This window comes from Hyperolius riggenbachi, chromosome 7, assembly GCF_040937935.1.
Source record: "Hyperolius riggenbachi isolate aHypRig1 chromosome 7, aHypRig1.pri, whole genome shotgun sequence".
Taxonomy (NCBI): domain Eukaryota; kingdom Metazoa; phylum Chordata; class Amphibia; order Anura; family Hyperoliidae; genus Hyperolius; species Hyperolius riggenbachi.
The window spans coordinates 288010131-288036293 of NC_090652.1; the positions used below are offsets into that span (position 1 = coordinate 288010131).

Below are 26163 nucleotides of genomic sequence, written 5' to 3' on the forward strand. Positions count from 1 at the left end.
AATAAAATCCTTCACATACATTTGTAAGTACGGTATCCGAATGCCACTTTTACTATTTGGAGATGATATAAGAGGAGGCTGTACAAATGCATTAAAGTCTGGCAACAATGCCTTTCAGTCTGGTGTCAAACCAGACCTTCCCGTCTTTCCTGATACTGAATTCCGGGCTCTGTATATCCGCCAGGACCTGGGCCTTGTGATCTGGTGGGGCGGTTTCTGCAAATCGCGCAAAATCTGTGAGCACGTCAAGCAGCATCTCCCCAGCTTTGTTGCCTTCTTCCAGACACTCGGTGACATCGAAGAAGCAGTCTATGTCGTGGATTTCGTATTTCATAGAGAGGCCTTCCAGAATATCGGTGACCGCCTCCGAGTTCAAGCCCAGATTAAATTCCTCCCTCCATAGCCACTCGTACTTCCTGGTCATCCTATTCCATCCACTCTCCCCTGCATGACAACCGGAGAAGAGAGGTGTGGTTTACAACAAAAACAGCCAATAACAGGCATAGTACAGAAGGAGCAGATATCTATGAGAAGCATGGTTTACACCAAAAACAGCCAACAACAGGCATAGTACAGAAGGAGCAGATATCTATGAGAAGCATGGTTTACACCAAAAACAGCCAACAGGCAAAGTACAGAAGGTGCAGACAGGGCCGGCGCTACCATAGAGGCAAAAGGGGCATTTGCCCGGGGCCCTGACCTCTGCTTGGACCCCAGCAGCGCCGACCCTGTGATATCCCCCCCCCCCCCCGACCCCCCTTCCTGCTCACACTGCTCCCCGGGGCCCTGCTGCAAGTATATTAGCAGCCATAATCACCTTATCCCCATCGGGGGAGCGACCGGGCAGCGGCTGCATTCGGAGACATGCTGCCTCCCTCCCACTCCATGACCCGGCGCGTCATGTGTAAACACACGCCGGGTCATAGAGTGGGAGGGAGACAGAGTGTCTTCGAATGCAGCTGCTGCCGCCCACTCACCCGATGGGGATAAGGTGATTTTGGCTGCTAATATACTTGCAGCAGGGCCCCGGGGAGCAGAGGGGTAATGGGGGGGGGGGGCCCAACGATGAAGTTTGCCCCAGGGCCACAGGGCCCCTTGAACCGGCCCTGGGTGCAGATATCTTTGAAATGCATGGTTAAAGGACCACTATCGCAAAACTAACACCTACTGTAAAAGTGAGAGCAACATAGGAGAAAAGTAATTCATAGCACATTTTACTCTGGGAAAAAGGTGCGTTTTATTTAGATGCTGATGGTCTTTTCAGATGCTGAGTTGAAGCATGTTCTTTGCTCATATTGGCCTTGATTCATAAAGCATTACCTCATGCGGTAATGCTGAAAACAGCAGACTTTTCCGACCACTTAGCAAAGTGTCAATTCATAAAGGCTGTTACCGCATGAAAAGCTGACATTACTGACCATGGAGATAAATTACCGACTTGGCTGTAGTTACCGCCAACACAGTATATTGTCAACAAATGTCAATTCATAAGGGCTCTTTCACATCAGAGCTTGCGTTGGAGAACGCTCAAAGCATACGTTTTGTTGTATGCCTTTTACTGCGTTTTGATATGCGTTGCACTGCAGTGAGTGTGCGTTTTTAATCCGTTTTCAATCCGTTACTGCACATAGAAAAACGCAGGTAATTTTTTTTTCTTTTAGTTGTCAACTTTCTACATTGTTCCTCTGTTGCATTCTGGGACTGATTGCCTGCGTTAACGGATTAAAAACGCGCATAGTGTGCGTTTTACATTGACTAACATTGTAACGCATAAAGCTAGCGTTGGCCAAAAAACTGCGCCTGGGTGCAGTGGAACGCAACGCACAAAAAGGCTGCGTTATATGTGAAAGCTAAAATGAAAGTCTATGGACTTTCATTTCACCTTGGGTAACGCAAACTTTATCCTTTGCGTTGAAACGCAGAAAATCTGCCCTAATGTGAAAGAGCCCTAAAGCCTGCAACAAGCGGTAAGCCTGGCGGTAGTTACCGACACCTCTAGTGAGGCGTTAACAAGTTACCGACAGGTCTGACAGCTCTGATGAATGCAAAGTGCAGAGAGCCGAAGTCTGTTTGATTCATCAGTGGAGAGAGCCAGAGAGCCGTCTGTGTGAGTCATTTCTGCAGGGCAAAGAGAGAATCGAGACACTGCTCTACTCTACTGCTCAATGGGCTGCGGTAATTTACCGACCTCCAAGGGCAGCTGGGGAAATCTTTATGAATTAGCACCAGGGACGGATCAAGACCAAGTTGCGCCTGGGGCAAGGTCAGGTTTTGGCGCCTAAAGGTCAGGTTTTGGCGCCTAAACTGCCATTCATTTTGCCGCCTTTTTAAGAATTCAACAAACTGCGCCTGGGGCAAGATACACGCTTGCCCCCCCCCCCCCCCCCTAGATCCGTCCCAGATTAGCACACAGACCGGGAAAATACCGAGTGCGGTATTTTCCCGACAAGATTTTTTTATCGCACTGCTTTTTATGAATCGAGGCCATTGTGTAAATTTATGCAGCATGAATCTGGACCTTAAAGAGGAGCTGTCAGCTATACTATCTCAGAAAAAAAACATATATATGCAGATAAATCTTGCTGTACGTACATAACATATGTATTGGAGTGTCCACATTTTGATTTTAGTGAGTTTTATAAAGTAAATAAAGAGAAATCTGTTTCTGTCAGTTTCCATTTTACAATCCCTGTGTCTGAAGCCAATCCTGATATAATTTCCTCCTTTAGGCCTCGTTCACATTGGCCTTTTTTTTTTTTTAACTTTTTTTGTTTTGCTATTTCCGGCAATTTCTGTGCGCTTGAGCGATTTTGCTAAGCGTTTTTTAAGCACTTTAGCAGAGCGATTATTTCAATCACTTCCTGATGTCAGTCAGTAAGTGATTCATTTGTCCCTGAAAATGAATAAATACAATGTATTTATTAATGAAAGCGCAGCGCTTTTTTAAGCGCTTTGCGATTTCCCTACACCTTCTATTCAGGGCAAATCGCCCTGAAAATGGTCCATGCAGCGCTTTTGTTAGCGGCACGCAAACGGAACGCCCCAGAGAGAACTATCTCATTGAAAAGCATACTGCAATTGCTTTTAGGGTGATTTGTACAATGAGTCTGAGGGGAAAAGGGGAGGAAAGTAAGAGAGAAAAAAAAACAGCATGCACTGCAACTTTTTTTTTATCGTGCGGCAGATGTACCAAAAAAGAGCCAGGGGACCTGGTAAATGATATTCTATTGAGCAAAAAATTAAGATTTTTAACTTTTGGTTTATCCGGTTAGCATCCTTATTATTTGTTTACCATATAAAAATAGAGAATTGATTTATGATTTTATGCCTCACAGGTACTCTTTAACTTACCAATGATTGACTCGGTTACAAGCTGCATACAACTTCTATTAAAATTGTTTATAAGCCAGAATTATTTGCATCTCATTAACCATCTCTAGCAGCCATGAACCCTCCCCCCCCCCCCCCCACCGCCGTCATAACAGTGCGGCCACAATGCACCCCCTTACCCAAGTGTGGCAACTAGGGATGGTCGGAAATGCTGATTTCTGATCCCGACTTAATTTCTACTTGCTGAGAAGTGCCTTATTTTTGTCAATAAAATTTAGTGAATTGTAAAAAATAATAATAATAATTGTGGTATATGCATTTCAGATCGGCACCAGCTGATTGGCCTTATACTTCTGAGTGTTCTGATTGGCCTAGAATGTATGCTGTAATCTGATTTCTGCAGTACAATACTGATTCTCTGATTGGTCCAATGCTTTTGAGTCCTGTGATTGGCCTAAAATTTCAGAGTCTCAGTAATGCTGTATTTCCGCAGAATTCTGATTGCCGCACACCGATTTCTGCTCCAGAAAGCGGATTTCCCATTCGGAAACTTAGAAATCAGAATTCAGCAGAATTCGGAAGTTCATCCCTAGTGGCAACCATGTCACCCTCCCCCAATACCAATGATCACATCACCCCAATATAGCAATGTCTACCCAATGTAAGTCTTGCATCTCTTTGTTTCCTCCACCATGCAGAGTAGCGCAAGGAATCAGACATGGTTATACGTACCTTTCATGGCCCTTTGAAGTCACCCCTATCAGCCTCTGACCCCTTTTCAGTTGTAGGGACTGCTCTACCAGTAGTCACGCCTCTGATGCATAGGGTTTTTCTTTGTAAATGTGTTTAGGGGTGTTATAGGGATTTCTTTTGCATATGTTTAGGTAATGTTTGCTGCATTTCATATACTTTTGAATAGCACTGGTTGATATAGTCTCTGTACCAGGTCAGAACTTCAAACCATAAATGCACTCTGTGGAAATGGCACCACCACCAGTGAGTGGAACCTTTTTAATAAAGTGTCATTTTAGAACTGATATCTGCGCAATGATAGCGTTTGTTTGCATTGAGCTATAACTTGATCTAAGAAGATATAAGGGAAATTGGATTGGGAGAGACCAGCCACAGGGCGTGGGGAGCCTTGAAAATACCCCAGAGGCACAATAAGGCCACTGTAATACCTGGCCCACCAGCATTGGTGAGTGTGGATCCTTCAGGGTGTTTCTGGTGGTGGTGCCATTTCCACAGAGTGCATTTATGGTTTGAAGCGCTGACCTGATACAGAGACTATGGCTTCAATTCATCAAGCATTACCGCATTCGGTAATGCTGAAAACAGCTGACTTAACGAAGCACTTTAGAAAATGTTAATTCATCAAAGCTGTTACCGAATGAGAAGCTGAAATGACACAGCAATGAGATAAATTACCGACATGTGCTCAACAAATGTTAATTCATCAAGGTTCCCACATTCGCTAACACATTCGGTGTTTATCTCAAGCTCTCCCCTGTTGTTACAGGCTTCTAAAGCCTTCTGTGTGAATGTTTTCATGATTAGCAGGAGCAGGCAGCCAATAGAAACAGCCCCTGTTCTCCTGCAAGTGCAGCTGATAGGTCACACAGGCTTCTCCACACAAAGCTTTCAGACCCCCCAGGCAGTGAGCAGAGAGAACGGGTCAAAATATATCCCCAGATTCCCTTCGGTGGTGTAACCCTTTCAGGCCCTGTTTGATAATGCAAAGATGCTGGTGGTGAAATCACCAAGCATGGCATTTGTAATGTCTCCAGGAAGTTCATCTACGTTGTGGCAAATAAATAAAATGTTAAGAAAGACTGATCGACAGATTCAGAGCAGCAGAGGCAGTATAAATAACAGTAACTATAACACCTTTACATCTAAAGGGATGTCTGGATGCCTTCTATTGTTATCAGCTTGTAACAACACAGGGACATTCCAAGCTGCTCTGCACCACTCTGTGGTTATTGAACAGCCTTTGATGAATTGAAGCCTAGTAGTTCAGTAACTTAAGGAACCTCTACCACACATGGGAAAATATTGATGAATTAGCACAGTGAAGTGTAAAATACCGAATGCGGTATTTTAAGGACTGGGGTTTTGTTATCGAACACCCTTTGATGAATTGAAGCCTATATCAATATTGAAGGACTTACTCAAGCCTTTTTATCTAGAGCGCACCCATAGTTTCAGGAACCGGGTGACACACATTGTTTATCCGGAGTATACACCATATTGGTGTGGACATTGTATATGTCTTAGTAATATAAATCATATTGATTGTTGTTGACATCTGAGCGCTGTATGAAATTTTGATTAACTAGCACTGGTTGATAGCTTTCTATGATGATGACATTTGTGGCCTTTTTTTGGTGTCCAGACTTTTTTGGGGCTATGAAAACAAAGAATGGCTCTAAATATTTTTGTGCAAAAAAACTGGCCTGTAGTAAGTAAGGTTGCTCATCACGGCCTCGTGATCATGAGTAGTTTGTGATCACGAGTCGTTTTTGCCGATCACAAGCAGTAAATGTCAGTTAGGGCCCTTTTCCACTAGCAATCGCAATCACAAATCACAAACGCCAGCGATTGCGATTGTGATTTTTCATTAATTCTGTTATGCGATTGCGATTTGCGATTTTCATTTGCATTGCATTATCATTGTAAAAATCGCTCCAGCAAGCGATTGCGATTTGCGATTAGCGATTTCCAAATCGAATCACTGTAGTGGAAAATACTTCTCGTGATTTCTATGATAAGGTAACAACCCTAGCGATTTAAAAATCACTAGCGATTTGCGATTTTGCGATTCAGCAATCACAATCGCTCTAGTAGAAAAGGGCCCACTATGTATTTACCGCATTTAAATGTATACTTTTTTCCTTTTTTAATTTTAAAATCGATTTTCTCAAAAACTATAAGGTCTTTTTGAAAAATGTTTTCCCTCTTGTTCCCACTGTTCTTCTTAACCTATAGGGGCTTTGCTATTAACTGTTAAAGTCAGCGGGTTTTTAATTACGAATCATGACTCCTGATTCATGATTACATGCAGTTCTTCGACTCAAAACCGCACAGACCCCTAAAATCAGGAAAAAAATCATTCCGTGAGAACGTCTGCTCAGCCCCAGCACTCACCTCCCTGGGCTACAGTGGTGCATTTTTCCCTCCGTCCTCCGGGTGGCGCTGTAACTCAGTAGTGAGATCACTGATGACGATCTCACCAGAGTGATTCAGAGCTTCGGAAGGCAGGAAGGCGTAAAAACACCCGCTGTGCGCTATACTCTGCATTGAAGCTCCTGGAGGCTAGCCCGAGCTTAGCTCAGGCTAACCGCCAGGGAGGTTTAGGGTTGAAACTTTAACTTTAGAAGTCACTCCTTGACTTAAGGACAGAATCCTTATTTTAAAGTTTGCCTGAGGTAAATTTCTTGGTGAATACTAAATGCTTTTCCACCATGGTGATAACAGTAAAAACAGCACAACATTATTATTAAAGGAACCTTCAATCAAATTATGCTAACCCACACTTTACTTACTCGTGGCTTCCTCCAGCCCCTAGCAGCTAATATGTCCCACGCCACATCTCCGCTTGGAGCCCGCGGCCCAGTGTCCCCGCCGGTGCAGAGGCTACTGCGCCTGCGCGAGCGCGGCTGTCAATCATCTACTCGTGTTCCAGAGTGTACTGCGCAGATGCAGTAGTTCTGCGCCTGCGCAGTACACTCCAAGCCACGTGGAAGTGATTGACAGCGATGCTCGCACAGGCACAGTAGAGGACGACCTGGAGGTCGACCTCTGCACCGGCGGGGACCCCGAGTCTTCGGCTGCGAGGGGAGTTGGGCGTGTGACATAGCGGCTGCCAGGGGCTGGAGGAAGCCCCGGGAAAGTAGAGTGGGGGTAGCATAATTTGATTGTTGATTCCTTTAAAAACAGGAGATGAGCGTAGTGAATTGTGGCCAATGATTGTAGAGATGTAAGTTAAGCCATTAGAGCATGAGAAGATTTCCTAGACACAATTAATAACAGGAAGCAGTATACACTGCAAGAGCCAAATTACCTTCAAGGCAATCAAGGTGCATTCCTAGGGTCTGGTGAGTGTCTAGGGGCCTTGAATGCACCTCTTCTGCTCACCTTACTCAAAAAAAGAGAAGGCAAGCTAACAGTGTAAGACCAGTGCCCAGGTGCCATATATTTCATTTAATAACATCATACCTGAAAACCCTAATTGTTGGCAATATTGCCTGATTTCGTGTATAAATCCAGGTCATTTCTCATGCTTTCATACCGGCTCACCTGATAAGACAACGATGACCATTTTTCCTTCTGGGGATAGACAGGATTTCAAAAACTCCAGTGTTTCTTTGACAGGCTTTACATAGTACAACATCTGGAACACAAACACATGGAAATTATACCTTGACAATTGACAGGAAGGAAACATGAATGTATAAAGCCTGGTACATACATCCAATTTTGATTGATCAATGATTGGCCCACTTTACCCCTTTGATGTAGTATGAGAGCTTGCCTACACAATCTGCTCATAGTATTCAAAATCTGTTGGCCCTCATGCTACACCGAGAGGGTAAAATTGGGCAGTCATTGGGCAATCCGATGTGGATGTGTGTACCAGGCTTAAAGGGACTCCGAGCACCTCTCATGGGCATGCCTTTAAGACAGACAACTTCCAACAAAGTCGTACTATGACCCCTCTGGAGGAGCCTCTTGCAATGGCCATGCGTGTCACTTCCTTTTCCTGCTTCATTCAGTGATGCACTTCTTTAACTGAGAAGACAGGGTTGACCCGGAAGTTATAACATAGCCAAGATGGCGACCGTGATTTTTAAGCTGAAATCGAATGAAAACTATTTGGTGTAGAACGGCGATTCAGACATCAAATGAAAGAGGAGAGCACAAGCTACAGAAAGGTATGCATCTTTAACCCTCTGGGGGATAATCCCGAGCTGAGCTCGGGGTAAGCTGCCACAGAGGATTTCTCAGGCCCTGGTGGGCCGATTTGCATAATTTTTTTTTTGTTGCACGCAGCTAGCACTTTGCTAGCTGCGTGTATATACTGATCGCCACCGCTCCGCGCTTATTCGCCGCTACCCGCCGTGCCGCGCCGCTCCCCCCCCAAGACCCCATGCGCAGCCTGGGCAATCAGTGCCAGGCAGCGCTGAGGGGTGGATCGGGACTCCCTCTGACGTCACGACGTCGATGACGTCATCCCGATCGTCGCCATGGCGATGGGGGAAGCCAAACAGGAAATCCCGTTCTGAACGGGATTTCCTGTTTGCTTTGATTGCCGGAGGCGATCGGAGGGGGTGGGGGGATGCCGCTGCACAGCGGCTATCATGTAGCGAGCCCTGGGCTCGCTAAATGATTTAAAAAATAAAAAAAATTTAAAAATAGTGCTGCGCCACCTCCTGGGCGATATAATTGTAATTGCAGTACCGGTCAGAGTCTTAAAGGCATGCCCATGAGAGGTGCTCGGAGTCCCTTTAAGGCAGGATTTGTGCTCTCTCAGACCCTACATTTCACAGCCTTAAGCCTGAAACATACTTTCAATTATGATTGGCCAATCATTGACCAATGTTATTACCACCATGTAGCATGAGGGTTGTGGGAGGGGTTTCATCACAATATCAACCATATCAACTGATGATCTATTCCAGAACAAAACTCTCGTGGGTAATGGGGCAGGGGCGTAGCAATAGGAGTTGCAGAGGTTGCGGCCGCATCGGGGCCCTTGGGCCAGGGGGGCCCCCGAAGGGCCCTCCCTCAACTACAGTATTAGCTCTCTTTTGGTCCTGTGCTTATAATAATCACTCCTACAGATACTTTGAACAGTGGTAATCATTAATAAGCTGTTTCCCATCCCCTAATTGTACCTCTGATGCTGTAGTTGCCATTGGCAGATTTTTGTGCGCCATATCAATTGTTATGTATAGAGTGCTTAGGGGACCCCAATGTAAAACTTGCATCGGGGCCCACAGCTCCTTAGCTACGCCACTGTAATGGGGTATTGGCTACTGATTGGGCTGAAGTTCAATACTTGGTTAAAGTTCCTCTTTAATGTCTACTGAGGTATTTTTTTTCCTTTCAAAACTATTTTATTGAATAGCCAAGAGAAAAAAACAACATATTTCAGTGCAAAAATTAAGGTCAAACAGCCTCATATCAATACAAATAACTTAATATAACAATCTTGGGTAAAGCACAAATGTACATAACATTGCAGACTGGTTATTATTGGCATAAAATATTTTAAAGAAAAGTACAATATATGCATTGGTCATAGGAGCAACATACAGCCTAATTTCCACATCAAATGCTAGGAACTAAAAACAAGTTGTTATATTTCAAATTTTGAGAGGGTACATCTAATTCCCGTTGAGGAGACATTCTGGGTCCAGGGCAGCCAGACTTTTCGTGGCGGTTCCTGTCAACTAGGTTTGCTTTAATCTGTTAGTTTAACATAATGGTGTGGACATGTTCAAGTACCACAGTGCATAATGATTTCTGAAACCATTGGGAGGTTATTCACATCTTGGTGGCGTTTGTGATAAATTGCATTAGCATATGCTTTGCACGAGGCAAGTTATCTGGCTGAAAGCCTAAAAGACATAGGCCTCAATTCACTAAGGGTAGTTCGGTAAAGTCATCTAGGTCGGTAAAATACCGCATTCGGTATTTTACACTTTTTTTTCCAAATTCACAAAGATTTTCCAAATGAGGTTCGGTAATTTACAGAACAAACATGCTTCAATTCACTTGCTTGGTAAGTGTCACTTACCAGCTGTGGAGCAGATCAGCGGTCAGACAGGGAGCTGGGTGTATGAGTCAGAGTTTCTGTCCAGTGTATCCCCAACATGCCTATAAATGTGCTGCAGCCACCAGGGGGAAACTCTTCTGTATAAGAGTATACAGATTTTCAGATCTAAAGGGATGCAGAAAAGCCTCATAAAATGTCACCTTTCCCTGCTCTGCTACAGTGAAGACCTGCCTCCCGCCATGTCGTATCAAATCAGGATGAGAAGCAGGGCTGTGTGGATCTCCCTATTGGTGCTAATTCTTAGTGAATTGAGGCCAAATAGTCAGATAGGTGAAGGATCAGTACCTTATTTATTAATTTGATTATTTTGCTCCATAATTTAGTTGCCACAGGGCAAGACCACCATGTATGATATAAGGTACAGGTGAGCTGGTAACCCCGGAAAGAGAACATGGATTTATCTGGGCAATGTCCAATGTAGTCTCTCAGGGACCAAGTAGGACCTATGCAAAAGTCGCAGGGATACTTCCATATTGGTCACCTGCCGACTACCTTTTGACAGCGTATCAAAGCATTGCTGCCACCGTTTGGCATCTAGGACAACATGACAATCTTTCTCCCACTCAGTCTGAAATGGAAATTTGGAGTCCTGTGGACTATAAGTATTTTTTTTAATCTTGTTTGAGGTACCCTTTAACTTTGAAGGCCATCCCCCACTATGGCTGCTAGATACTGGGAGATAGAGAATAACTCTTGATGAGCTTGGTGTCTTCTGTCAACCTAGATAGCTATGTAACTATGTCAGTATATATAGACTCACCTGTATCATATGGATAAGATCAAACTTCTTAACGTTGTTATTTAGCTTGGCATCTTTTTCATATTGTACTACATCCTTACTGTGCCAGGAAAAGGTTACATTATTCAGTCCTGTGGCACGGGACAGATTGTCTACAAAAGAAAGAAAAACAAAATGAATGAGAATTACGATATATATTAATTTCTTATACCCCTTTTTACATTTTCAATAAAAAGTGCCCTATGGCCAAACAAAGGAAGTTCCGCCCTGGCCATGAGAAGCCCCACCCACCATAGGTAGGGAGCTCCTTCCACCCGGTGGGAAGCTCCGCCCCACCAGGGACACTGGAGGGAAGAGGCTCTGGACTAGAATCCTAGTGTGGGGAGCTAGTTAGATGGTGTCTTCCTAGTTCAACAAGATGACCAGCACTGAAGATTTACAATGGGTTGAAAATGGACAGTCGCCGATTCGAGCGGTTGCCAGCTCTTTGTCAAGTGCATGCAAATGGAAAGAAAAAGCCTGGCACTAGATGTCCACCAAAGGGTGTGTGACTTCACCGGATTACGTACTTCATATTCTCAATTGTGCACTCCGGAGGCAGGCATGCATATGAAAAGAGTAAAGAGGAGGAGGCACTAATTGTTGCAAAGAAGGTACCTTTAATCCAGGGTGGTAGGATACATCGGGATGGAGTGGGGGTGAAGGAGGCCTGACAGCTGTTTCGCTTACAAAGCTTCCTCAGAGGCCAGTAGAAGGAACAACGTCTTTGTCAAGTGCAGTGGCAGGGAACCACTCAAAACAGCAACTGTCCATTGTGCTGACTACTGCCCAGCCATGCTGTAAACACACTGATTTTCAGGTGTATCCTGCTGTGCTGTGTGCATCCTAAAGCTATAAGTACTTCAGAGCTGTACTTACATCCTATCTTGTACATTGAATGATGGCTGGGTATTCGCACTATTTGTGAATAAACAACCCATGGAAAATCTTCAGTGCTGGTCATCTTGTTGAATTGAGGAGTTAAGTCTGTAAAGACTGGACCAGGCGGGCACAAAGGACTACTTGCAAGCCAGGTGTGCCATTTAAGGAGTATATACGAGATGGTGTCTCCCTGACAGCTGCACTCTCTGTGATCTCTCCCTTCCCCAGCAACCACAGTGACCTCTCCCTCCTCCTGGCAACCACAGTGACCTCTCCCTCCTCCTGGCAACCACAGTGACCTCTCCCTCCTCCTGGCAACCACAGTGACCTATCCCTCCACATAGCACCCACAGTAACCTTTCCCTCCCCAGCATCAACAGTGACCTTCCCCCTCCCCCAGTGGTACCCCCTCCTGTCCCCAGAAGCACCCACAGGACCTCCCCCCCGCAACACATACAGTGACCTCTCCCATCGCCAGCACCCTCAGTGACCTCTACCAACACCCAGCACCCACAGTGACCTCCCCTTCCTCCAGCACCCACACTTACCTCTACCTGCCCCAGCCACCATTAGTTACCTCTTCCTATCCTAGCGGCACTTCTCCCACCCCCAGAAGCACTCACAGTGACCTCCCATTACCCTGCACCCAGAGCCATTCCCCCCAATATCCAGCACCCACATTACACTCAGCCTGTAGCCCCCACTATAGCAAGCACTCATATGTCACCCAGAACCTGCTTTCAACATTGCACTCAACATTACACTCCAGCCATTGCACTAAAGCACACACATGGCACACATAACCCTCCCCCCCCCCCATTAATCGCCCATACAGTATGGTGCCCATTACCCCTACACATATAGCTGGCACCCAGTACCTGCATCTAGGACCCACATGACAACCAATGCCACCCATAATCAACACCCACACCCACATGGCACACAGTACTACTAACACAGCACCAAGTTCCCTCCATAGCCAGCACTTGGCCCCACATGGGTTTTAGTACCACCCACACCTGACAAACTGCTCCCATATGGCACCCAGTACCGACTTTTAGGAATACCCACATAGCACCAAATACCCTTCATGGTGTGCACCCACATGGCACCCAGTACCTAGCCATCATATGCACCTAGTACCCATCCATGGCCTGCACCCAAATAGCACCCAACCATGGTCCGAACCCATATGACACCCAGTACTCTCCTATGGCACACATCCAGACCCCACATGGCACTTACTACTTGCTCATATCCAGCCCACAACACTTACATGCACCCAGTACCCACTTGTGGCATTTACCCAGCACTCACATGGCCCCCTTTACCAATTAGCACTCACATTGCGCTCAATACTGTTTAGCACCATTTGCTACTCATTCAGCATCCAATACTGCTTAGCACCCCCTGCAAATTAACAGCCAATATGACTTAGCATCCACTACAACTTCTCAACAAACTGGACTGTCGCATCTTAACACCTGCTGCATCTGGGCACCCACTGCACCTTAGCACTTACTGCAGTTTTGCATCTACTAATGCATAGCAACCACCAGGGGCGTATCAATAGGGGGTACAGAGCTTGCGACCGCATCAGGCCCCTCCCTCAACTGCAGTATTAGCTCTCTATAGGTCATGTGCTCATAATAATCACTTCTATAGATACTTTGAATAGTGGTAATCATTAACAAACTGCTCCCCATCCCCTTCTTGCACCTCTGACACTGGGGTTGCCATTGACAGGTTTTTTGTGTGCCGTATCAATTGTTATGTATAGAGTGCTTGGGGGGCCCCAATGTAAAATATGCATTGGGGCCAACAGCTCCTTGGCTATGCCACTGGCAACTACTGCATATTGGCAACCACTTCTTGGGTGCTGATCAAGAGGGACAGAGATCCCAGTAATGATAGGCGAGTCTGTGATTACATCAGGCTCCACTGTGCCCACTCTAATAGTATACCCACTCTAATAATAGTGGGCACCTATCACTGCTGATTACCTCTTACACGTCACATAGTTACCCATATAAAACTTTTGCATACAATAAAAGAAAAAAAATTGCAATTAAAAAAAAGTATATAAATAGTTACCTTAGGGGCTGAACTTTTTTAACATGTATGTCAAGAGGATATATTACTGTTTAAAAAAAAATATGGGCTTGTGTAATTAGTGATGGATGCAAAACTGAAAAAAATGAAGCTTTATTCCCAAATAAAATATTGGCGCCATACACTGTACTAGGGAAATATTTTAAACGTTGCAATAACCAGGATACACGGGCAAATAAAATGTGTGGGTTTTAATTACTGTAGCGTGTATTATTTTAAAACTATAATGGCCAAAGCTGAGAAATAATGAATTTTTCCCATTTTTTTTCTTATTTTTCCGGTTAAAATGCTTTTAGCATAAAATAATTCTTAGCAAAATGTACTACCCAAAGAAAGCCCAATTGGTGGCAAATAAAACAAGATATAGATAGTTTCATTGTGATGAGTAGTAATAAAGCTATTGGTGAATGAATGGAAATAGCGCTGAAAGGTTAAAATTGTTCTGGTAGAGAAGTCAGCTACTACTGAGTACCCCTCAGTAGTAAAGTGTTAGCTTTAGCCATCAAAGTGCTAAACATGTATTTTTTTAGGATAATCAAAGCTTTCTTTGGGTAACATTTGTTTTCACAAATTATTTCATTTCATAGGCATTTTATAGCCAGAAAATAAGTGTCGGTGCAGAAAAAACACATTTTTTTTCACATTTTACCCTTCACAAATGTCACATGACAAGTACCACCACAGTTATAAAACATCTAAAAATATGTTAATTGTCTTTTCCCGGTTAAAATGATACCCTACATTTCATCACTAGTTGGGAATGTGGTATACCATTAATCGCCAGCTTGTGCGTTTTCAGCGATTGGATCCGAATGCTATGGCACACAGTTTGGGAACCCCAGTGCTGTACAGATACATTGCTAGGCAACAGCATATGTACAGTGTTGAGTCCTGGAGCTGTCACCCTAGCGACCGCATCCGATCACTACGGGCGGCAGCCATTACAGGTGTCCATTAATCTTAGGGCTAAGTACAGGTGACACAACGGGTTAAATAGTTAGGTAGGAGTTATTATTTGAAGAGAGACACTTTATTAATTAAGGGAGAAACACTTTATTAATTAAGGGTCCGACCGACATGCGCGCACACATGTAAGCGTTCGACAGCATTTTAACCACTTCAGCCCTCAGTCGTTTTCACTTTATGCATCCGAGCAATGTTCACTCAGTCGTTTTCACTTTATGCATCCGAGCAATGTTCACCTCCCATTCATTAGCCTATAACTTTTTCACTACTTATCACAATGAACTGATCTATATCTTGTTTTTTCCGCCACCAATTAGGCTTTCTTTGGGTGGTACATTTTGCTAAGAGCCACTTCACTGTAAATGCATTTTAACAGTAAGAATAAAAAAAAAACGGAAAAAACCCATTATTTCTCAGTTTTCGGCCATTATAGTTTTAAAATAATACATGCCTCCATAATTAACACATATTGTATTTGCCTAATAGTCCCAGGTATTACACCATTTAAATGATGTCCCTATCACAATGTATGGTGACAATATTTTATTTGGAAATAAAAGTGCATTTTTTTCGTTGCATCCATCACTATTTACAAGCTTATAATTAAAAAAAATAGAAATATTTCATCTTTACATTGATATTTAAAAAGTTTAGACCCTTAGGTAAATATTTACGTATTTTTTTTAATTGTAATGGTTTTTATTTGGTTTTTTTTTATTAAACCCTTTATTTTGGTATTTTTGGGAGGGTTGGATGTAAATAGTAATTTGTTATGCAGATATGAGTGTATTTTTATTTTTTTTACATTTAGATGTAGTTTTACTTTTTGGCCACAAGATGGCAGCCATGAGTTTGTTTACATGACATCACTCTAAGCATAACATGTACGCTTAGAGGGACGTAGGGAGACGCAAGAGGCAGAAAAAGCGAGGCTTCCGAGAGAAGTGGTCACTTTTTCTGCAGGGGAGAGGAATCAATCATTGGGCACCATGTCCCGATTGATTGATTCCTGGGCTAATGATCCACGGCCGGGAGCATGCGTGCACACGTGCGATCGGGTGTGGGAGCGCACATGGCCTCCTGGACGTAGCTTCTACATCCAGGAGACTTAAATGGTTAACTGCAGGATGTGAATTCCACGTCCAGGAATACACAGGAGGGATGATTAGGGACATGAAATTCACATCCTGAAATCTAAAGAGGTTAACCTCTTTAGGACCGCGGTCTTAAACCCCCCCTAGTGACCAGGCTATTTTTACTAATAGGGCCACTGCACCTTTAAGGCTTCGCTGTAGGGCCATACAACTCAGCACACAAGTCATCCTCCACCTCCCTTTTCTGCCCAGCAACAGAGCTTACTGTTGGTGGGCAATGATCGCTCTCCCAATGTTTATTTTTTTATATAAATATTTATTCGATTTTTTTTAAAGATAAATTTCACTTTTTTTTTATGCATCCCTCCCTCCCCCCGCCAGCCAATCAGCGTGATCGGCTGTCATAGGCATCAGCCTATGACAGCGGATTGCTGCAGTGTCTCCCAGGGGGACAGCCATGTCACATCGCTGGGAGACTGATGGCGGAGCAGAGCTGTCCCTGCTGTCACTCACTATTTAACTGGGTGTCCCTGTTACTCACTACCTAACTGGGGGGTGCCTGTTACTACCTAAACTGGGGCCTCCTGTCACTACATACGCTGGGGGGCTCCTGTCACTAAATGAGCTGGGGGTCTCCTGTCCCTACCTGAACTGGGGGACTCCTGGCGCTACCTTAATTGGGGGCACCTGTCGCTACCTAAACTATCCAGGCCAGCCAGCCCAGAATCACTGTCAAAAGGGCCACAACATCACCACCAGTCAGGCCAGCATTCACTTCAACCAGCCTAGCACAGCCCAGCATCACTGCCAGCCAACCCAGCCACAACATCGGCCACAGCATCACCACCAGCCAGGCCACAGCATCACTGCCAGGCCTTTCAGCCCACACATCATCCCCAATCCAGCCAAAAACCGTATTGCCAGGCACAGCAGCCAGTAGAGGAGAATTCAGAAGCCAGGTGAGAGGTGTCTACCATATTAAGGGGGCATTCTGCCTATTTATGTGAAATGCTGTCTATTTATGTGCCTCATGACTGCTGAATTTGTCTTTTTGGGGGCCTCAAGATTGCTGAATTTGTCTTGTTGGGTGCCTCATGATTTGTTGGGGGCCTCATGATTGCTGAATTTGTCATGTTTGGGGCCTCATGATTGCTGAATTTGTCTTGTTGGGGGCCTCACGCTTGCTGACTTTGTCATGTTGGGGGCCTCATGATTGCTGAATTTGTCTTGTTGGAGGTCACATGATTGCTAACTGCAAGACTATGGGAAAAGCTGAATCATCATCATATGAGACAATAGCATTAAACCTACTTTTTTAGCTTTTTAAAACAGAAAATAAAACTGGAAGGTTCTGAAAAAATAAATACATTTTTTCAGGAGTTACATGGATGAAATTGTTTATCTTCACAGTTTTTCAACTTGGATTTTCCATAATGTTCATGTATGTGTTAAAACGTTTGTACAGTATTTAGTTTAAATTGCTGTTGCCACTTTGCGATAGATAAGTGAATTGTCAAAATTGTATGTGCGTATACATCTTTGATCTATGCCTATACTGATCGTAAATTATCTAAATAAAGGACAGGGAGCTCCATCCAGTATTTCGATGGGCAGGCCTGTTATCTGTAGCTTACACCGCTGCTAAGTTAATGTACGTTTGGCCCCACCCATGGCCACGCCCACTCACATCATGACCACGCCCATTTTTTTGCCGCGGCATATGCCCCCCACCTGGTGCCCACAGGTGCCCCCGATCTCCAAGGACCCTGGGAACGCCCCTGGTGTGCAGCGAGCAGGGAGGCTGTCCAGCATCTTTGTATAGATCCTTTTCAGAGAGTGTCTTTTTAAAGACTAAAGGTCATGCTGAGAATCCCCCATGAAGGATGGACTAGCCCAAAACCTTTCAGTTCTGTCAGATTTCTACTACCTACTGTAAGTGACAGCAGCATAGGAGAAAATCAATTTATGGCTCATTTTACTCTGGGAGTAATGTACTACTTATTTATATGTGTTAACATGTACTTTTCATTTTACATTTTTTCATTTTTTCGCCATAGTGGTTTTTTATTAATCTCCTGTTCTCCTGTATCCCAAACCATTCCCAGCCTGGCCTGCTGACACAAGGCAGGCTGGCTCCATGACATCATAGTGGTAACACCAAATGCAGACCCACCATGTAGAATTATCAGACCGGCTGTTTTTCTAGTCTTCAGCTGTCCAGTTTTGACACTTGTTGCGTCACTTACCCTTGAAAAGGTCCATCTCTTCCTGGCTTGGGTCAATGGTCTCATTATAGATCTTCAAGTCAGGCCTTAATTTTTGTATCGTGGAAAGTAAGTGTATATCCATTTTCCCTGGAACAGAGTAGGGTGAGTAAACACACTGCTCAAAATAATAAAGGGAACACAAAAAAGACATCCTAGATCTGATGAGTGAAATATTCTTATTAAATACTTTGTTCTTTACATAGTTGAATGTACTGACAACAAAATCACACACAATTATCAATGGAAATCAAATGTATTAACCCATGGAGGTCTGGATGCATCCCTGGATTGCATCCAGACTTCCAGACCTGGATTTGGAGTCGCCCCTTAAGTTAAAGAGGAAAAGAAAACACTACAGGCTGATGTAATGTCTGTAAAACAAAACAAAATGAGACTCAGTGGCTCACTACTGGCCTGCCACTAGCATCAACCAATCACTACCGGCCTGCCACTAGCATCAACCAATCACTACCAGCCTGCCACTAGCATCAGCTGCTGATCACTACCAGCCTGCTAGCATTGATCAATCACTACCAGTCTGCCACTAGAAACAACCGATCGCTACCAGCCTGCCATTAGAATAGTTGATTAATCAAGGCAGGTAAGTATTTACCTTTTAGAATCTGATTTGCCCCATGGAAAGTAGTGATACAGCCCCTGCTAAATCTACATGTGCTTTTGACTTTTTATTTTTAATATGGCAGCCGCTATATCCCTTTGAAGGCAACTAAGTGAAAGGGATATGGAGGTTGCCATATTTTTTTCCCATTAAAACAATACCAGTTGCCTGGCAGCCCTGCTGATCTATTTGGCTGAAGTGGTGTCTAAATCACACCAGAAACAAGCATGCAGCTAATCTTGTCAGATCTGACAAGAATGTCAGAAACACCTGATCTGCTTCATGCTTGTTCAGGGGCTGTGGCTAAATGTATTGGAGGCAGAGAATCAGCAGGACAGCCAGGCAACCAGTATTGTTTAAAAGGAAATAAATATGGCAGCCTCCACATACCTCTCGCTTCTGTAGTCCTTTAACTTCAGATGTACTTTAAGCATTTTTTTATTTTTTCGTTTTTCAGAACTGAGACTGACCTGAACCACTGCCGATTCCCAACACATTGAAGGACGGTTTCGCATAACTGAAAAAACAAAAAACAAAAACCGACAGTGAACAACAGTGGGGCATCATTAGTCAACAAATTCAAGCCACCAAAAGTTTTATAAACCCTGGCATCAAAATATGCTTTCCATCTGTGTAACTAGAAGTCCCCAGGCCCCCCTGCAAAAATTTGAGCGGGACCCAGGGGGGGCCAGCTCATGGCCATTTTAGGGGGGGGGGCAGGAGGGGTCACAGCGTGAGGGGAGAGCTTTGCACATCAGTGGGGAGGGGGGACAGTCCCCCCCTCCCTCACCTCGGGCTCTCCCCTCTGCGCTCCCCTCCTGCACCTATCTAAGTGGCAGCAGCGGCGGTGGCAGCTATAAATACCTCCATTCACCACTGGAGATCTCCGATCTGCAAGGGCTTCAAAATACTTCCTGTTTTAACATTTACACATTTTCTTAGGCTGCTTTCACAGTGGGACGTTACAGGTGCACGTTAGTGCAGCCTGTAAGGCAGCCCAACTCACAGTAATGAAAAATCAATGGGCTGTTCACAGTGCCCACGTTGCATTACATTGTAACGCTGCACGTATAATGAAAGTGCAGCATGCTGTGCGTTATAGGTGGTTTTAGCTGCGTTAGACTGTTTGCACATGCTCAGTAAGGGGAGAGTCGCTATTGTTCCTAGCCACATGGCTAATTAATATTCACTGCACTGTAGTGTTGTCCAGATCATGAACAATTCGGATCTTTGGATCTTTTTTGAGTCGAATCATCACAAGAAAGGATTTGGTTCACAGTGGATGTCTGGAAGAAACAGGAACTGCAGCTTCTGTGCACAAGCACAATCTTCCTGCTGCATCTCTCCCTTCCCCATTAGCACCCTCAATGTGCCTTCATTCTCCTGCACCTCTCACTCTGCTGCACCCCCTGATTCCTGCTAGTAAAATGATTCAAAGATTCGGTTCAAAGATCTGGATCTTTTCAATGATCCAATTCGAATCATCCGAATCATTGAAAAGATTCGGATTTCCCAGGATAGCACCAAGAGCCTCATAACCAGGGCCGGCCCGCTCATGAGGCGGGGTGAAACTTTTGCCTCAGGCAGCAAAATTCCAGGGGCGGCACCCGCCCGTCCGTGGGTGCGGGGAGCCGGCCACCGAGCTGGAGGGGTAGCTGGCAGGACGGGGGTATTGGGCCTAGCGGCGGGGAGGGGGGTCGGACCCCCCCTCCCTCGCCTGGGTCCCCCGTGCTCCGCTCCCCTCCAGCCTTAAATACAAGCAGCCGCTATGTGTAAGAGGCACGGGCGGGTAGGACTCACCTCTTCCTCGTTCCAAGCGTGCGCTCCACTGACGTCACTTCCTGCAACGCTGAAGGAAGTGACGTCAGTGGAGCGCACGCTTGGAACGAGGAAGAGGTGAGTCCTACCCGCCCGTGCCTCTTACACATAGCGGCTGCTTGTATTTAAGGCTGGAGGGTAGCGCAGTTCGGGGGACCCAGGCGAGGGAGGGGGGGTACGACCCCCTCCCCGCCGCTAGGCCCAATACCCCCGTCCTGCCAGCTACCCCTCCAGCTCGGCGGCCCCCCAGGGGGGGGGGGGGGGGGCGGCGGCGGAAATTTTTTTTTTGCCTCAGGCGGCAAATAGTCTAGGGCTGGCCCTGCTCATAACGCAGCTCAATCTGACATCCAACTTCAACACCACCATGCGTTGCGTTAGGGGCTCGTTATGCGACCGACCTTAACGTCCCCTAAAACGCAACGTCTTGGTGTGAAAGAGGTGGACACTAACCATCCAATTTCTAGCAAAAAAAAACATTAATTCGATCAGATAATTCGGATCCAATGTGATTGGTTGTAAATAATCTCCATTGATGGGTACAATGGATTACGAACCATTATAAAAACATAAAAATCGTCCGATTGGATTTTTGTCAAATGAAAATGTGGATTTTCTTGTTGGTTGGGATGGACAGGAAGCAAAGTTTGGTTCGTTGATGGTGTAGGGAACGATGTATTACGACATTTCACTTTTGATCAGGATTATCTGATTGCTCAAATGATTTTTTGCTAGAAATTGGATTGTTAGTGGCCACCTTTAGGCCATGTTCGCAGTGGTTGTTGCTTTGCATTTCCTGTGATAGCAGGAACACAACCGATCGGGAAAGCAGCACTGCACATTATGCTCGCGTTGCGTTGGGTACAGTGAAGCATACAGTCCAATGAAAAGCATGCTTCACTTCAACTGTTAACACACGCATTTTGCCGTAACACACCGCATGTAGTGCATCACCATGCTGTATGCCCTCATTGCGCAGTGCCCCAGCCGCACTGTGAACGCCGCTATAGGTGGTGCATTGCAGTACAGCGAGCCACATTACAGAGCAGCCATTATTCTGCACCGCAGTGCACCACTTAAATGGAACTGAGCACCAATTTTAAAGGGAACCCTAACTGAGAGGGATATGGATGTTTCCTTTTACCCAATACCAGTTGCCCGGCAGCCCGGCTGATCTCTTTTTCTGCAGTAGTGGCTGAATCACACGCCTGAAACAAGCATGCAGCTAATCCAGTCTGACTTCAGTCAGAGCACCTGATCTGCATGCTTGTTGAGGGGCTGTGGCTAAATGTATTAGAGACACAGGAACAGCAGGAGAGTCAGGCAACTGGTATTATTTTAAAAGGAAAAATCCATCTCCTTCTCTGTTTAGGTTTCATTTAACATTTTTTTTTAAACGAACATTCCCATTAAGGAGGTTCTAAACTGACACTGCTGTTTGGGGTGACGATTGAGGGGAGCACCCAGGGCCGGATTTACCATAAGACACTGTAGGCACGTGCCCACAGGCGCCTTGTGATGGAGAGGCGGCTTACGGAGCTGGGAAAAAAGGGCGCATGCCGCTAGTGGACAAAAAGGGCGCCGCCATTCACTCCCATAATAAATAGCGTTTAATGGGCGCCGAGTAGGAAAAAAGGGCGCCGGAGCTAAATAAAGTTTATAAACGGCGCCAGGAGCTAAATAAAGTTTACAAACGGCGCCCGGCGATGTTTAATGATTTATAACTGAACTTGTGGTGATTTACGTTTATAAAATGCACCCGTGCTGAATAACGTTTATGAAAATACTAAACATATTTATCTTATTTAAATAATTAAAATATTATTTAAAGTTTTATCCCTTACTGTTTGTAAAACATTATTATTCACAAAATAAAGCGATCAGTACGTAATGTAAATTGCAAAATATTTTTTGAATCCACAATTAGTAAAACATTATTATCCACATAATAAAGGGGGGTCTTAGGTTTAGGCACCAACAGGGGGGTCTTAGGTTTAGGCACCAATAGGGGGGTCTAGGGGTTAGGGGTAGGTACAGGGAGGGGTACTTAGGCAACAACAGGGGGGTCTTAGGTTTAGGCACCAACAGGGGGGTCTTAGGTTTAGGCACCAATAGGGGGGTCTAGGGGTTAGGGGTAGGTACAGGGAGGGGTACTTAGGCAACAACAGGGGGGTCTTAGGTTTAGGCACCAACAGGGGGGTCTTAGGTTTAGGCACCAACAGGGGGGTCTTAGGCTTAGGCATTAACAGGGGGGTCTTAGGCTTAGGCATTAACAGGGGGGTCTTAGGTTTAGGCACCAAGAGGGGGGTCTAGGGGTTAGGGGTAGGTACAGGGAGGGGTACTTAGGCAACAACAGGGGGGGTCTTAGGTTTAGGCACCAACAGGGGGGTCTTAGGTTTAGGCACCAACAGGGGGGTCTTAGGTTTAGGCACCAATAGGGGGGTCTTAGGTTTAGGCACCAACAGGGGAGTCTAGGGGTTAGGGATAGGTACAGGTAGGGTTCTGTGTAAGAGTAGGCTTAGGTATAGTTTTAGTAAAATTTTAGTAATAATTACTAATGTATTACAACACTTATTACGAACGTAGTTATATTTATATCATCTTTATAAACAATATTTTCAGATTTTATTATAAGAACAAACCATAAATGACGGTTATTCACAATAATATACAATTATAACAATTAAACATATATTATTGGTTTTTTTATAAACGTAATTATAAGTTTAACTTTTGAAACAGGGAAGATTAACGTTTTCACAATTTCCGATTTCATAAACATTATTTAATGATTTATAATTTTGTTAAACATTATTTGTAAACGAAATATAGCACACTATATTTATAAACCCTATTAATGATTAATTATTATTTAGAGTTTACACCCCGCGCCCTTTTTGTCCAGGCGCCCTTTTTGTACGTACGCGCGGCTTACTCCCCTCCCTGAGAGCCTCCCTCCCTTCCCTATTCATAGTCCTGATGCATGGGCGTAGCTTGGGGCGGGCGGGGTAGGTCATGTGCCCCCGGGCGCTGGGTCCCTAAGGGCGCCCTGCCGTGCAATGTCTTTTTTTTTTTTCCTTGCTGGGCTTGCTCGCAGGGCCGGCATCTCCATATGAGATCAGTGATGTCAGTCCCCAGACAGTGGAACGCTGCGCAGAGCCAGCCCCATGACTCACTGCGGGGTGTGAGGAGGAGGAGGAGCCGAGCCGACGAGGCAGGGAGGCAGAGATAGGTTTGTCTGTGGAGCGGGAGTTAGAAAGAGCGGAGTCACCGAGCCAGCAGCAGCCAAATTCAACTTGTCTCTGCTGCTAATGCAGAGACGAGTAACAATGTAACAGTTAAAGCTCCTCCGAGTCTGCCCGCCCGGCACCCCCAGGTAAAGAAAGAATGTTGATCTGGAGCAGTCTTACGAATTCAAAGACAGGCTGGGGGGCGAGCAGTGTCTGTCTGTCTGCTCAGCGTCAGCTCTCATGATCTATTTAGTGTGTCAGTCTCTGCCGCTTATCAGCCTGTGCTTCGGCCAGCACAGGTCTGTGTGGTTATTGCTGGTCAAGGATCGCCCCCTTCTTCCCCACTAGCAGAGGGACATAGACATTTTTTTTAACTATGTGGGTCAGATCTCCTCTGCACATGTAACTCCTTTCACTCTCTCTCCCCTCCTCCATATATGCTGTGCTTCTTCTTGTGTGTCATCTATCTCTCCCTCCCCCATTGATTTTTATCTTTCCTCTACTCTTTTATTTTGTTTCAGTTTCTCTCTTCCTTTCTGTCTCTTTCTCTCCCTCCTTTGTCTCTTCACCTTCACAGCTTTATCCTTTTCCCACATTCCTGCCCCCTCCCATCTATCTCATTTAGCATAGTGGTATTTGCTAGTAAAGCACAGTAGTTTCAGTGCACATATCTTTAGGCAACAACATTGTGGCCAAAATTATTGCTGATAATGTTGGCATCACTATATGCATATTTATTGCTTTAAGATGGCATGTTGTCATTGTGCCAAAACAGTTAAAAAAGGGTGCACAGCATGCCTTATCATTTGGGTGCTGCAATAGGTCATGACATACTGTAGAATGACTATGGTAATGCTGACAAGGTATTTTGAGCACTGAAATCTGTCTAGCAGTGGTTGGGTGCTGGAGTTAGCAGCGGCTATGAGGTCTCCAGTTCCAGTTAGCAGTGGCCATTTAGTGATGTTGAATCCAAGCATAGAGTTAGCAGTCAATAAGGTCTGCTGATATACTACAATGTTAGGGGGGATCATACTATCGGCTTCTTCCAGAGCCCAAGTGCCCCAATTCCATGTGTGCCTGTACCCTCACAAAGTTGCAGTCCCTGGCTTGAATCTCAGGCAGCATGCAATCTCCATTTATCTGTGTGGGTTTCCTCAAAGCACTCTGGTTTACTCACACATTCCAAAAAACATTCTGATCCCACCAAAATAAAATGGCCTAGACTATGGTAGGAAATTAGAATATGTCTATGGTAGGATTAGACTGTGAGCTCCTCTGAGGACAGTCAGTGACATGACTATGTACTCTGTAATGTGCTGCAGGAGATGCCAGTGCTATATAAATACATAATAATATGGTAGGACATTACACTATGACTATGGTAGGATTAGATTGTGAGCTCCTCTGAGGACAGTCAGTGACATGACTATGTACTCTGTACAGTGCTGCAGAATATGTCAATGCTATATAAATACATAATAATATGGGAGGACATTAGACTATGACTATGGTAGGATTAGATTGTGAGCTCCTCAGAGGACAGTCAGTGACATGACTATGTACTCTGCAATGTGCTGCAAGATGTCAGTGCTATATAAATACATAACAATAATATGGTAGGGCATTAGGCTATGACTATGGTAGGATTAGAGTGTGAGCTCAGTTTAATGTTATAACTTCATAGTTAAGCAACATTTGTTTGCATTTCAGTATCTTCCTCTCTGCTGCATTGCAACTTCATGTACATTTGGCTCCATTGCGCGTCACAAGGGTCTATTGTGGGCGCAAAAACTTTCTTTGTCCCCGGGCGCCGAAGTACCTAGCTACGCCTCTGTCCTGATGGGAGTGTAAATGAGAGGTTACTCACCCTGCTCTCAGCATTAGACTGATGAGATCTCCCTTTAGTCAGGGCAGCTCTAGCTACTTAATACTGAGGGTAGTTCTGGCTGACTAATGCTAAGGGACTCCTGTAGCTACCTATGACGGGCAAGGGAAGTAAGGAAGAAGTGACAGCTGGGCCAGCCAGTACACTTGTAATGCGGTTTGGTGGGTGTTTGTAGGTTCATGGAGGGCGAAATCTAAGGTGCCAGGACATCTGTGCCTATAGGCTCCCGTGAGCTAAATCCGGGCCTGGGAGCACCATTACTTACTTTCGGGGTGCTGCTCCTCTGGCCGGCCCATCACCATCTCCACTTCACACCAGCCTCCCTTGACTGCTGGTCAAGGGTC

The 26163-nt window shown here is 45.0% G+C and overlaps 1 protein-coding gene across 2 annotated transcripts; it reads right to left on the minus strand.

Annotated features, from left to right (window-relative positions):
- Nucleotides 1–26163, minus strand: LOC137525868 (histamine N-methyltransferase A-like). 2 transcript variants are annotated; one of them, XM_068247080.1, is made up of 6 exons: nucleotides 26085–26163; nucleotides 19360–19406; nucleotides 18250–18357; nucleotides 10932–11062; nucleotides 7630–7723; nucleotides 1–444 (listed from the first exon to the last, which is right to left on the minus strand). In XM_068247080.1, exons 3-6 carry the CDS (start codon nucleotides 18350–18352, stop codon nucleotides 92–94), a joined length of 681 nt encoding a protein of 226 aa, XP_068103181.1. In that variant the 5' UTR covers nucleotides 18353–18357; nucleotides 19360–19406; nucleotides 26085–26163; the 3' UTR covers nucleotides 1–91. The 2 variants fall into 2 exon arrangements, with proteins under 2 accessions (XP_068103181.1, XP_068103182.1); XM_068247081.1 differs by lacking the exons at nucleotides 18250–18357; nucleotides 19360–19406; nucleotides 26085–26163 and adding an exon at nucleotides 11829–12043.